The 14641-nt window shown below is 45.2% G+C and overlaps 1 protein-coding gene across 1 annotated transcript in view; it reads right to left on the minus strand.

The window, feature by feature from the left end:
* LOC124009618 (insulin receptor-like) overlaps window positions 1-14641 on the minus strand; it is a 143600-nt gene that overhangs the window by 27848 nt on the left and 101111 nt on the right. The window contains exons 10-12 of the mRNA XM_046321602.1: window positions 12235-12350; window positions 11796-11927; window positions 7783-7950 (exon numbers count right to left, since the gene is read on the minus strand). Of these exons, the coding sequence (XP_046177558.1) occupies window positions 7783-7950; window positions 11796-11927; window positions 12235-12350 (416 nt within the window). The remainder of the gene's footprint in view (window positions 1-7782; window positions 7951-11795; window positions 11928-12234; window positions 12351-14641) is intronic.

Here is a 14641-nt window from a genome sequence, read left to right on the forward strand (position 1 = left end):
GCGCACCATCTCTGCTGCAGAGGGACAAGAGAGAGCTATGGGAAAATTAGTTTTGATCAGTCATGGAAATAAAAGGGCTGAAAACATGATGGCTCACCATTTAAAAACAAGATGGCTGCTCTACTTGTTGGGGGCGGAGCCTTTGGCAGAGTTGATGAGGAGCAATCCAATTATTATGGGTGTTTCTGCAGGCGGTCTTCAGCACAGGATTTCTCTCTACGCGGATGATGTCTTTGCTCTATCATATCCAACCCTGAGAAATCCCTCCCATTTTAGACACAATTTCAAGGTACGGCAAGTTTTCAGGATATAAGATACATTTGAACAAATCAACTGTTTGCCCTCTCAATCTTACACTCAACGGCTCAGTTAAGACACTCTGCCCGTTCCAATGTAAGACACAGGGGTTTCAATACCTTGGGATCGCTGTTACACCAGATATGAATGGCCTTTTTAAGGAAAATTATCTCCCACTTCTGGATAGAATCAAGAATGATCTCCAGACCTGGATCTCCCTCCCATTCATCTTAGTGGGAAGAATCAATACCTTGTATGAACATCCTCCATAGGTTTAACTATTTATTTCAGATGCTCCCATGCTATCTCCAAGTTTCCTTTCCAAACAACAACCAAAGCATCAGCAAATGTATATGGGGCAATAAAAAACAGAGTGGAGACCTTGATCCTATCGAAACCTGAATCTACTAAGGGTGGCCTTGCCCTTCCCTGCCTTCAATTGTACTACTGGTCTACCCAAATCCACAACATGTTAACATGGACCACAAACAGATGAGACTCAATGTGGATTCAGATAGAGGCCCAAATCCTGTGGCTCATTGCCCCTAAGCTCAATTATATTCATTAATATCTTTAGTGAAGTGGGCAACATAGCCAAAACCTTTGTGATTTACAGCACCCTACTAGCATGGAAGGACTGTAGGAAATACCTTGACATTTCCTCCCAGATATGATCTCACTCACCTATAGTATACAACCCAGACTATCCAAAAGCCCTGAGGGATGCCACTCACCTATAGTATACAACCCAGACTATCCAAAAGCCCTGAGGGATGCCACTCACATATAGTAGACAACCCAGACTAGCCAAAAGCCCTGAGGGATGCCACTCACCTATAGTAGACAACCCAGACTATCCAAAAGCCCTGAGGGATGCCACTCACCTATAGTATACAACCCAGACTAGCCAAAAGCCCTGAGGGATGCCACTCTCCTATAGTATACAACCCAGACTAGCCAAAAGCCCTGAGGGATGCCACTCACCTATAGTAGACAACCCAGACTAGCCAAAAGCCCTGAGGGATGCCACTCACCTATAGTATACAACCCAGACTAGCCAAAAGCCCTGAGGGATGCCACTCACCTATAGTAGACAACCCAGACTAGCCAAAAGCCCTGAGGGATGCCACTCACCTATAGTATACAACCCAGACTAGCCAAAAGCCCTGAGGGATGCCACTCACCTATAGTATACAACCCAGACTAGCCAAAAGCCCTGAGGGATGCCACTCACCTATAGTATACAACCCAGACTAGCCAAAAGCCCTGAGGGATGCCACTCACCTATAGTATACAACCCAGACTAGCCAAAAGCCCTGAGGGATGCCACTCTCCTATAGTATACAACCCAGACTAGCCAAAAGCCCTGAGGGATGCCACTCACCTATAGTATACAACCCAGACTAGCCAAAAGCCCTGAGGGATGCCACTCACCTATAGTATACAACCCAGACTAGCCAAAAGCCCTGAGGGATGCCACTCACCTATAGTATACAACCCAGACTAGCCAAAAGCCCTGAGGGATGCCACTCACCTATAGTATACAACCCAGACTAGCCAAAAGCCCTGAGGGATGCCACTCACCTATAGTATACAACCCAGACTAGCCAAAAGCCCTGAGGGATGCCACTCACCTATAGTAGACAACCCAGACTAGCCAAAAGCCCTGAGGGATGCCACTCACCTATAGTATACAACCCAGACTAGCCAAAAGCCCTGAGGGATGCCACTCACCTATAGTATACAACCCAGACTAGCCAAAAGCCCTGAGGGATGCCACTCACCTATAGTATACAACCCAGACTAGCCAAAAGCCCTGAGGGATGCCACTCACCTATAGTATACAACCCAGACTAGCCAAAAGCCCTGAGGGATGCCACTCACCTATAGTATACAACCCAGACTAGCCAAAAGCCCTGAGGGATGCCACTCACCTATAGTATATAACCCAGACTAGCCAAAAGCCCTGAGGGATGCCACTCACCTATAGTATACAACCCAGACTAGCCAAAAGCCCTGAGGCATGCCACTCACCTATAGTATACAACCCAGACTAGCCAAAAGCCCTGAGGGATGCCACTCACCTATAGTATACAACCCAGACTAGCCAAAAGCCCTGAGGGATGCCACTCACCTATAGTATACAACCCAGACTTGCCAAAAGCCCTGAGGGATGCCACTCACCTATAGTATACAACCCAGACTAGCCAAAAGCCCTGAGGGATGCCACTCACCTATAGACGAGCCAAAAGCCCTGAGGGATGCCATTCTCCTATAGTATACAACCCAGACTAGCCAAAAGCCCTGAGGGATGCCACTCACCTATAGTATACAACTCAGACTAGCCAAAAGCCCTGAGGGATGCCACTCACCTATAGTACACAACCCAGACTAGCCAAAAGCCCTGAGGGATGCCACTCACCTATAGTATACAACCCAGACTAGCCAAAAGCCCTGAGGGATGCCACTCACCTATAGTAGACAACCCAGACTAGCCAAAAGCCCTGAGGGATGCCACTCACCTATAGTATACAACCCAGACTAGCCAAAAGCCCTGAGGGATGCCACTCACCTATAGTATACAACCCAGACTAGCCAAAAGCCCTGAGGGATGCCACTCACCTATAGTATACAACCCAGACTAGCCAAAAGCCCTGAGGAACGCCACTCACCTATAGTATACAACCCAGACTAGCCAAAAGCCCTGAGGGATGCCACTCACCTATAGTATACAACCCAGACTAGCCAAAAGCCCTGAGGAACGCCACTCACCTATAGTATACAACCCAGACTAGCCAAAAGCCCTGAGGGATGCCACTCACCTATAGTATATAACCCAGACTAGCCAAAAGCCCTGAGGGATGCCACTCACCTATAGTATATAACCCAGACTAGCCAAAAGCCCTGAGGAACGCCACTCACCTATAGTAGACAACCCAGACTTGCTAAGGAGGGATGCCAACTTTAATCTCTGGCGTACACTAGGGATCAGGACCTTTTCAGACATGTTTCATCACAACACAACTATACTGAAATCCTTTCAAGAGCTTTTGTTTGTTGTTGTAATATCTTCAAATTAGACAAGTCATTTCCTCATTCACTTCCAAGGGGAGGTTTAGAGCTCAGCTAAATGAAGTTGAGACACTTCTTGCTTCAACACAATCCATCAAAGACTAAATCTCCTTTATCTCTAGACTCCTTTCTGAGAACGTGGGCTCCTCCTTTACTACGGTGAAAAGAATCTGGGAAAAGGACCTCTGTCTGACTATCAGTGAAGAGTTATGGGCGGATGTTTGCTACAAGGTATACTGCTCCTCTGCTAATGTAAAAATTAAATAATCTTACAAATGTTTATACACATTTTATTACACCCCAGTGAGACTTTGGGGCGGCAGGGTAGCCTAGTGGTCAGAGTGTTGGACTAGTAACCGAAAGGTTGCAAGATCGAATCCCCGAGCTGACAAGGTAAAAATCTGATGTTCTGCCCCTGAACAAGGCAGTTAACCCACTTTTCCTAGGCCATCATTGAAAATAAGAATGTGTTCTTAACTGACTTAACTCTTAATTGAATATAGGTTCAACATAAATAAATAGAAAGAACAGACATTTCTCCTGATTGGAGAAGATGCACCTCAAAGTGGAAACTAAACTCAGCAAAAAAATAAATGTCCTCTCACTGTAAACTGCGTTTATTTTCAGCAAACTTGTGTAAATATTGTTTAAATGTGTGTGAATATAACAATGTGTGAATATAACAAGATTCAACAACTGAGACAGAAGCTGAACAAGTTCCACAGACATGTGACTAACAGAAATGGAATAATGTGTCCCTGAACAAAGCGAGGGTCAAAAGTAACAGTCCGTATCTGGTGTGGCCACCAGCTGCATTAAGTACTGCAGTGAATCTCCTCAAGGACTGCACCAGATTTGCCAGTTCTTGCTGTGAGATGTTACCCCACTCTTCCACCAAGCAAGTTCTCTGACATTTCTGGGAGGAATGGATCTAGCCGTCACCCTCCGATCCAACAGGTCCCAGACGTGCTCAATGGGACTGAGATCCGGGCTCTTTGCTGGCCATGGCAGAACACTGACATTCCAGTCTTGCCGGAAATCACTACATGAGGGAGTAGGATGTCTTCCCTGTAACGCACAGCGTTGATTGCTTGCAATGACAACAAGCTCAGTCCGGTGATGCTGTGACACACCACCCCAGACCATGACGGACACTCCACCTCCAAATCGATCCCACTCCAGAGTACAGGCCTCAGTGTAATGCTCAGTCCTTCAACGATAAACACAAATCCGACCATCACCCCTGGTGAGACATAACCGCAACTCGTCAGTGAAGAGCACTTTTTGACAGTCCTGTCTGGTCCAGCGAAGGTGGTTTTGTGCCCATAGGCGACATTGTTGCCGGTGGTGTCTGGTGAGGACCTGCCTTACAACAGGCCCACAAGCCCTCAGTCCAGCATCTCTCAGCCTACTGCAGACAGTCTGAGCACTGATGGAGGGATTGTGCGTTCCTGGTGTAACTCGGGCAGTTGTTGTTGCCATCCCGTACTTGTCCCGCATGTGTGATGTTCGGATGTACCAATCCTGTGCAAGTGTTACACGTTACACGTCTGCCACGCCGAGGACGATCAGTTGTCCGTCCTGTCTCCCTGTAGCGCTGTCTTAGGTGTCTCACAGTACAGACATTGCAATTGATTGCCCTGGTCACATCTGCAGTCCTCATGCCTCCTTGCAGCATGCCTAACACGGAACCCAAACCGGCTGCGCACGTGCGCCATCGTGCATCAATGTATTTTGTCCCCCTACACCCAACGCGATCACGACACGCACGCAGGTTAAAGTATCAAAACAAATTCTGAACCAATTACATTAATTTGGGGACAGGTCGAAAAGCATTAAACATTTATGGTAATTTAGCAGGTTAGCTTGCACTTGCTAGCTAATTTGTCCTATTTAGCTAGCTTGCTGTTGCTAGCTAATTTGTCCTGGGATATAAACATTGAGTTGTTATTTGACCTGAAATGCACAAGGTCCTCTACTCCTACAATTAACCCACACATAAAACGGTCAACCAAATCGTTTCTAGTCATCTCTCCTCCAAAGGCTTTTTCCTCTTTGAACTTATATGGTGATTGGCATCTAAACTTTCATAGTATTATCACGACGACCGGCAACACAGTTCGTCTTTTAATCACCCACGTGGGTATAACCAATGAGGAGTTGGCCCGTGGGTACCTGCTTCTATAAACCAATGAGGAGATGGGAGAGGCAGGACTTGCACCGCGATCTACGTCAGAAATAGAAAGGAGTTCTATTTTAGCCCTTGGCTCATTGATGCGAGCGAGCAGTGTGGGTGCAATGATTGAATAACATAGATTTCGAAATGTATTTTGCAACACTTACGCACGAAACGCGAGCGGTGTGGGCAGGGTATAAGCCACGTTCACGCAGATGAGCAGGGACCATGGGCATCTTCCTTTCAGTGTTTTTCAGAGTCAGTAGAAAGGCCTCTTTAGTGTCCTAAGTTTTCATAACTGTGACCTTAATTGCCTACCGTCTGTAAGCTGTTAGTATCTTAACGACCGTTCCACAGGTTCATGTTCATTAATTGTTTATGGTTCATTGAACAAGCCTGGGAAACAGTGTTTAAACCCTTTACATTGAAGATCTGTGAAGTTATTTAGATTTTTACGAATTATCTTTGAAAGACAAAGTCCTGACAACGGGACGTTTCTTTTATGCATGTAATTTGGAGTTGTAGAGAGATGACCAGGTTTTGGCAATCTATACATACTGCTGCACACAAAATACTAGCTGTACAGTTTGATACGACCACATGTCTCTATCTTCTTAATGCCCAGCAGGACTTTGTTCTTGATCCTGACAGAGAAAAAGTGTTCATGACTATCAGAAACATTGCTAAGAAATGTATTCTTCTACTGTGGACTTCTAATTCTTCTCCCACATTTAAAATAGGGATTGACCAGACTGTTGACTTTCTTCCTCTTGAAAAGCTCAGTTATGACCTCAGCAAGAGACAGCCCAGGTTTGATAGACTCTGGTCTCCACTACTCAACTATATTTCAAACTGGAGAGAGTGAACGGGGTGATTAGGGAAATGAGAAGATACAAGTTGCGTAAGGTGCTGTAAAAACTCATTCTTTGCTCGTCGTCTCAGCTAAGGCTGGAAATAGCTAATAGGAACGCTGATAGTGCTGCTGCAAGTTGGTTTGTTTTGTATTATTCCTGTTTGCCACATCTGTGAATGTGGAATGTGTTTTGTTGGTTGATTGAAAAACTTAATAACACTTTTAAAAAACTTTTTTTTAAACGAAGATAAGCTGGAGAACGAGAGTTTTGTTGGAGGTACAGCCGACTAGCGCTAGCTTAAGTTAACTAGATAGGAAAAAACAACTATAAAATAACATACATTTGATTGCGGTACTGTACTGTACACATTTTCCATCACTGGAGAAAGACCCTTTCACACTCACCTTTCTGGAAGTTAACTAATTATAGTCACATAACTATATCATCTGTATGAACCCGAGAGAAGAGTAGAACAGAATAGAACAGTAAAACAGAACAGAAGAACAGAACAGTAGAACAGAATAGAACAGTAAAACAGAACAGAAGAACAGAAGAGTAGAACAGAATAGAACAGCAGAATAGAACAGCTGAATAGAACAGCAGAATTGAACAGCAGAATAGAACAGAGGAATTGAACAGCAGAATTGAACAGCAGAATAGAACAGCAGAATAGAACAGCAGAATAGAACAGCAGAATAGAACAGCAGAATAGAACAGCAGAATAGAACAGCAGAATAGAACAGCGGAATAGAACAGCAGAATAGAACAGCAGAATAGAACAGCAGAATAGAACAGCAGAATAGAACAGCGGAATTGAACAGCAGAATAGAACAGCAGAATAGAACAGCAGAATAGAACAGCAGAATAGAACAGCAGAATAGAACAGCAGAATAGAACAGCAGAATAGAACAGCAGAATAGAACAGCAGAATAGAACAGCAGAATAGAACAGCGGAATTGAACAGCGGAATTGAACAGCAGAATAGAACAGCAGAATAGAACAGCAGAATAGAACAGCAGAATAGAACAGCAGAATAGAACAGCGGAATTGAACAGCGGAATTGAACAGCAGAATAGAACAGCAGAATAGAACAGCGGAATAGAACAGCGGAATAGAACAGCGGAATAGAACAGCAGAATAGAACAGCAGAATAGAACAGCTGAATAGAACAGCAGAATAGAACAGCAGAATAGAACAGCAGAATAGAACAGCAGAATAGAACAGCAGAATAGAACAGCAGAATAGAACAGCAGAATAGAACAGCAGAATAGAACAGCAGAATAGAACAGAACAGTAAAACAGAACAGTAAAACAGAACAGTAAAACAAAATATAACAGCAGAATAAAATAGAATAGAAGTGTTCACACACAGAAAAGACTCACCTTTCTGACAGTAATCGAACTTGTAGAGTTCGCTGGCCTCGGGCTGCTGCTGACAGTACACCAGGTAGTGAGTGATGTTCCCGTTGGGATCCGTGGGAGGTTTCCACTTCAGGAGGATCTGAGAGGAAGAGTTGGAGGAGGAGATGGGGTCCAGGGGCACCGAGGGCTCTAGGGGAGGACGGGGATACCAGGGGTTAATCATACCTTTATTCTTCTTCTTGTTCAGGTCAGCAGATCACAGAATGCAGAATAACTGAACTCAAAACATATCCAGACTGATCAAAAGATAAGACTAGCAGTAAGTTTAACTGTAGAATGTATCAGTCTGTTATATCTGGAGTACTTCTCCTGTCTCATTCGGTGTCCTGTGTGAATTTAAGTATGCTCTCTCTAATTCTCTCTTTCTCTCTCGCTTCTCTGGGGGGACCTGAGCCCTAGGACCATGCCTCAGGACTACCTGGCATGATGACTCCTTGCTGTCCCCAGTCCAACTGGCCGTGCTGCTGCTCCAGTTTCAACTGTTCTGCCTGTGGCTATGGAACCCTGACCTGTTCACCGGACGTGCTACCTGTCCCAGACCTGCTGTTTTCAACTCTCTAGAGACAGCAGGAGCGGTAGAGACACTCTTAATGATCGGCTATGAAAAGCCAACTGACATTTACTCCTGAGGTGCTGATCTGTTGCACCCTCTACAACTACTGTGATTATTATTATTTTACCATGCTGGTCATTTATGAACATTTAAACATCTTGTTCTGTTATAATCACCACCTGGCACAGCCAGAAGAGGACTGGCCACCCCTCATAGCCTGGTTCCTCTCTAGGTTTCTTCCTAGGTTTCGGCCTTTCTAGGGAGTTTTTCCTAGCCACCGTGCTTCTACACCTGCATTGCTTGCTGTTTGGGGTTTTAGGCTGGGTTTCTGTACAGCACTTTGATATATCAGCTGATGTAAGAAGGGCTATATAAATACATTTGATTTGATATCAGCTGTGAGACAAGGAGGAATAAAGTAAGATCACAGATGAATAGCCCAGGGAGACCGACTGACTAGGAGACAGACACAGTAGCAGGCTTCATTGTCCTGGATGATACACTATATATACAAAAGTATGTGGACACCCCTTCAAATTAGTGGATTTGGCCATTTCAGCCACACCCGTTTCTGACAGGTGTATAAAATTGAGCACACAGCCATGCATTCTCCACAGACAAACACTGGCAGTAGAATGGCCTTACTGAAGAGCTCACCGACTTTCAGCATGGCACCGCCATTGGATGCCACGGTTCCAACAAATTAGTTCGGAAATTTTCCATCCTATTAGAACTGCCCTGGTCAACTGTAAGTGCTGTTATTGTGAAGTGGAAACGTCTATGAGCAACAACGGTTCAGCCGCAAAGTGGTAGGCCACACCAGCTCACAGAACGGACCGCAGTGGCTGGAATGATGTATTGGCTGGCACATCACCATCAGTGCCCGGTCGGCGGGGAGGCGACACTCACTACCGAGTTCCAAACTGCTTCTGGAAGCGACGTCAGCACATTAACTCTTCGTCGGGAGCTTCATGAAATGGGTTTCCATGGCCGAGCAGCCTCACACAAGCCTAAGATCACCATGCGCCATGCCAAGCGTCGGCTGGAGTGGTGGAAAGCTCTACATTGTAGATGATTCTCTGCTCCCAACATTGTGGTAACAGTTTGGGGAAAGGACCTTTCCTGTTTCAGCATGACAATGCCCCTGTGCACAAAGTCCATACGGAAATGGTTTGTCGAGATCGGTGTGGAAGAACTTCACTAGCCATCACAGAGCCCTGACCTCAACTCCATCGAACACATTTGGGATGAATTGGAATGCCGACTGTGAGCCAGGCCTTATCGCCCAACATCAGTGCCTGACCTCACTAATACTCTTGTGGCTGAAAGGAAGCAAGTCCCTGCAGCAATGGTCCAACATCTAGTGGAAAGCCTTCCCAGAAGAGTGGAGGCTGTTATAGCAGCAAATGGGGCACCAACTCCATATTAACACCCATGATTTTGGAATGAGATGTTCAACGAGCAGGTGTCCACATACTTTTGTTAATGTAGTGTACACAATTCATGTCCATGTCTCATGGCATAAAAATCTGTCTTTAACCTGTCTCCTTCCCTTCATCTACACTGACTGAAGTGGCATTTATATTTGTTATTGGAGTGGCAGCCACGATGTAGGGGAAACACTGGAACATAACCCTGACAGGAGGTAGACGATGTAGCCTGGATGCCAGCCAACATGGCTTGACAAAGAGACAAGGACTAGAATAAATAGATCTGGGACCTGTCTAGAGACAAGGAGGGTGAAACTCTATATCTGGGACCAGTCTAGAGACAAGGAGGGTGAAACTCTAGATCTGGGACCTGTCTAGAGACAAGGAGGGTGAAACTCTAGATCTGGGACCTGTCTAGAGACAAGGAGGGTGAAACTCTAGATCTGGGACAAGTCTAGAGACAAGGAGGGTGAAACTCTAGATCTGGGACCAGTCTAGAGACAAGGAGGGTGAAACTCTAGATCTGGGACCAGTCTAGAGACAAGGAGGGTGAAACTCTAGATCTGGGACCAGTCTAGAGACAAGGAGGGTGAAACTCTAGATCTGGGACCAGTCTAGAGACAAGGAGGGTGAAACTCTAGATCTGGGACCAGTCTAGAGACAAGGAGGGTGAAACTCTAGATCTGGGACCTGTCTAGAGACAAGGAGGGTGAAACTCTAGATCTGGGACCTGTCTAGAGACAAGGAGGGTGAAACTCTAGATCTGGGACCTGTCTAGAGACAAGGAGGGTGAAACTCTAGATCTGGGACCTGTCTAGAGACAAGGAGGGTGAAACTCTAGATGTGGGACCTGTCTAGAGACAAGGAGGGTGAAACTCTATATCTGGGACCAGTCTAGAGACAAGGAGGGTGAAACTCTATATCTGGGACCAGTCTAGAGACAAGGAGGGTGAAACTCTAGATCTGGGACCTGTCTAGAGACAAGGAGGGTGAAACTAAAACTACAGTAAACGACCGTTTACTTCCCTCCTTCCCGCCTCCCTGCCCGCCGGGCTCTGATGGTGGTGTCCCAGCCAACGCATCATGCCAGCCAGTGCTGTGCCAGGTGTGAGGCTGCATGTCATGCGGCTACACTGTAATAACACTATAATAATATGATTATTATTAACACACTGTGATGTGGTTTATCAGGAAGGAGATGACACAACAGACACCTGTTGTTGATGAAACCAAAACCGGTTTGTCCACCGGAGACACACACACGCTGGGTGACACACACACACTCACAGGATGACACACACACGCAGGGTGACACACACACGCAGGGTAACACACACACGCAGGGTGACAGAAGATTTCTGAGCTCTGCTTGAGTAACTAGTGACTTCAGCCATTTGGCACAAGACAGAGAAACAATGAGGCAGGGAGGTACAGGCCGTACTCTTAGCTCATCATCAGCTTCCTCTTCCTTGTTCTTATATCTTAAGCTTTGACACACCTCAACAGCTAAAAGCTGAGGCAGAGGACAAGAGCCAATCTACCGTAAATTGTAGCTCTTAGACCACTTATCCCAAGCCTGGGTTTTCAAATCCCACCCTCAACCCTGGAGAACCTAACCTACGAGCTGACTGACTGGTTGGATTGGCCACTCACCTATTGTCTTGATTAGGGGTTTGGGGGAGGGGTAGGCTTAAGATCACTAAATAGACAGACATGAATTAATAAAGAACTGAGAACTCGGCGGCCTTGTGGTTAGAGCGGCGGCCTCGTGGTTAGAAGGTTGGGGATCGCTGGTCGAGTCATAACAAAATGAAACCCGATGCCTCTCTGCTTGGAACTCAGCATTAAGGACATGGATTGGAGGGAAGGCCCTGCGATAGACTAGCGTCTTGTCCGGGGAGGGGGGGGGGGGGGGGGGTACAGTACATCTAGCTGCCTCGAGCTAATGAAACAGGAGATGGGATCAGTTATATCTCGAAGGAAGGTCTTACTGGTGGCATCTGTCCTGACGTAGGTGATCTTGCTCTTGGCCCCGAGGACCTGGTGTTCATCAGAGGCAGAGAGCTGGGTCTTGACCATGATGGCGTACTGCGTCCAGGGCTTCAAAGCCAAGATCAGGGTACCTGGAAGGAACAATAGTATTGTTAGCTATGTGTTTCAGCACGGACAATATTGAGCCCAACACTTGTTGTTCCTACCGTACAACTACAGTGTATATGATATGATACGTTTTAATGTGTGCAAAGAGCTGTAAACTACATTTCACCATATGGACAATAAAGTCATTAGGTTTCATTATTAGTATTGTTATGTGTTGCAGCACGGACAATATTGAGTGCAACACCCCACCCTCCTTCCCTCCCTCCCATGTTTTCAACAGTGTCTATCCTTACCAATACAGTAGTAAGACAGGAGAGAATAAAACATTACCTGGCTCCTGTTGTGCGTTTCCGTCTGTTGCCCGGGCTGGGGGGTCCAGGTCAATGATCACCCAGTTGGAACCACACGCATCCTGGCCATCAAACTCTGTCACGTTGGGGTAAGGCCTGGGAGAGGGGAAGAGAGAGAGAGACAGTTCATACTAAAAAGCTGAATCTCACACACACACACACACACACACACACACACACACACACACACACACACACACACACACACACACACACACACACACACACACACACACACACACACACACACACACACACACACACACACACACACACACACACACACACACAACCTGATAAATATGTAACTATTAAGAAGCAATGTGGTTTAATTTTTGCGACCTGTGTTTTTTAAACCAATGTATTTAAGCAATAAGGCCCGAGGGGTTGTGGTACATGGCCAATATCCCAAGGCCTGTTCTTAAGCATGTCGCAACGTGGAGTACCTAGACACAGCCCTTAGCCTGGTATGTTGGCCATATACCACAAACCCCTGAGGTGCCTTCTTGCCATTATAAATTGTTTACCAACGTAATTAGAGCAGATAAAAATACATGTTTTGTCATACCTGTGGTATACGGTCTGATATACCACGGCTGTCAGCCAATCAGCATTCAGGAACAGAACATCACTAATCAACAAAGTGCCACAAAGACGAGTGATACGGCTCATTAACTACTATAGCTCAGGGCTCTACATTGACGAGGAGAACACGGTGTGTTCCTAAGTAGACAAGTAGAAGCACACAAACAAATCTGGGCGATCAATTCCAAGTATTTCAATTAATTTATGAATGAATGAAATGACTTAAAGGCCATGAATAAAATGTTTCTGGAATGATCTATGCTCAATCAAGCACAGTGCACCCTTAAAAAGGTCTCCAGTCGAAAATGTTCAGCCGCCCATTTTTAAAGGGATGTGCCGTTACCGTGGTAACTGGGCACTTCCTTGTCTGTGAGGGGAAAAAGAAAATTTCAGAATGCTCTTCACAAGAAGCAGAAAGTTACAGCAAACTCAAACTAACATCAAACTAAATGATATAACTGACCAAGAAACACAAGGACAAAGTGACACTTAACATTTCGGGTCAATTTGACTGTGTGACCACACGCCAATGTGGCTTGTGAAATAGACATTACCCGCAAATGACAAAATCTACCCTCATTTGGCGGGTGTTCTGGTCCCGACTCATAGTGTCGGCATAAAAATGAAGTGTATTTTCTCCCGTTTCGAGACAGGTGAATGATAATGGTCCATTCTAAATCAAAACTAATTTCACACATATATTATTTCAACCAGATTAAATGAAGAATAGTCTGATAGTGACAATATTAGCCTATTACCTGTGAATGATCCCCAGTGTAAGGCAAGAAACAATGCCTTTTTAAAACTGTTTATCGAAGTTGCATACCTCATGTAGCCTAGCCCATAGGCCTATATGTTCTGATAAGGTATATATCACAACTAAGGGGGACTAATAACTTCATCAAATGAAGCACATGAATCCCCTTTACAATGTGATCAGAGTAACTGGCATATGTAAGCAGTTTCCAGTTTGGGGAAGATCATTTTCACCGTAGCAAAATGCACCTTTATAATAAAAGCATTATATACATAGTTATTTGTGGTCAGTTTTTTTTTATAATGGTGTTTTCCTGCTACGGAAACATTCGCTATTATAGCCTAGTGGCGTGTGCACACTGCTCCACTTATGTGAATAAATAGCCTGATAGTTGATCATAATTATATGATGATGATCATGATTATAATAAAGCATAAATTGCATTTGCGGTCATTTGAGGAAGGTGTTTTCACGCTAATTGATTGCATTTTGGAACATTTTAGTCATTTAGCAGATGCTCGTTTCCAGAGCGACTTACAGGAGCAATTAGGATCAAGTGCTTTGCTCAAGAGCACATCGGCACATTTCCACCTAAGTTGTCTCGGGGATTCGAACCAGCGACCTTTCAGTTACTGGCCCAACGCTCTTAACCACTAGACCACCTGCCGCCCCTTAAATGAAATAATGTGAATAAATAGCCTGATAGTTGATCATATATCAAGCTGAACGTTCTGATTGGTTGAGTCAGCCTCATTGCATAGACATGTGTTTAGTTGACGATAGTGGTTGTATTAATTTGAGATCCATCACATCCCACAAATGTCCCAGACTACGTTTGAATTATTTATTTCTCACACAGAAGGACGAGTTGACCGATAGAAAATGTCAACTTTTGTACTATGGGGGATAGTAGATGAACATAGGCTGCTGCTTTTTGTTGTTCGTCTCATCTTGTTGGCTGACGAAAAGTAACTGTGAACAATTCTTCCACCTCTGAAGTGATGCCTCAACCCCTGAGATGCAGTGCCTTAGACCGCTGCGCCAC

The sequence above is a fragment of the Oncorhynchus gorbuscha genome, linkage group LG22 (assembly GCF_021184085.1).
Source record: "Oncorhynchus gorbuscha isolate QuinsamMale2020 ecotype Even-year linkage group LG22, OgorEven_v1.0, whole genome shotgun sequence".
Classification (NCBI taxonomy): Eukaryota; Metazoa; Chordata; class Actinopteri; order Salmoniformes; family Salmonidae; genus Oncorhynchus; species Oncorhynchus gorbuscha.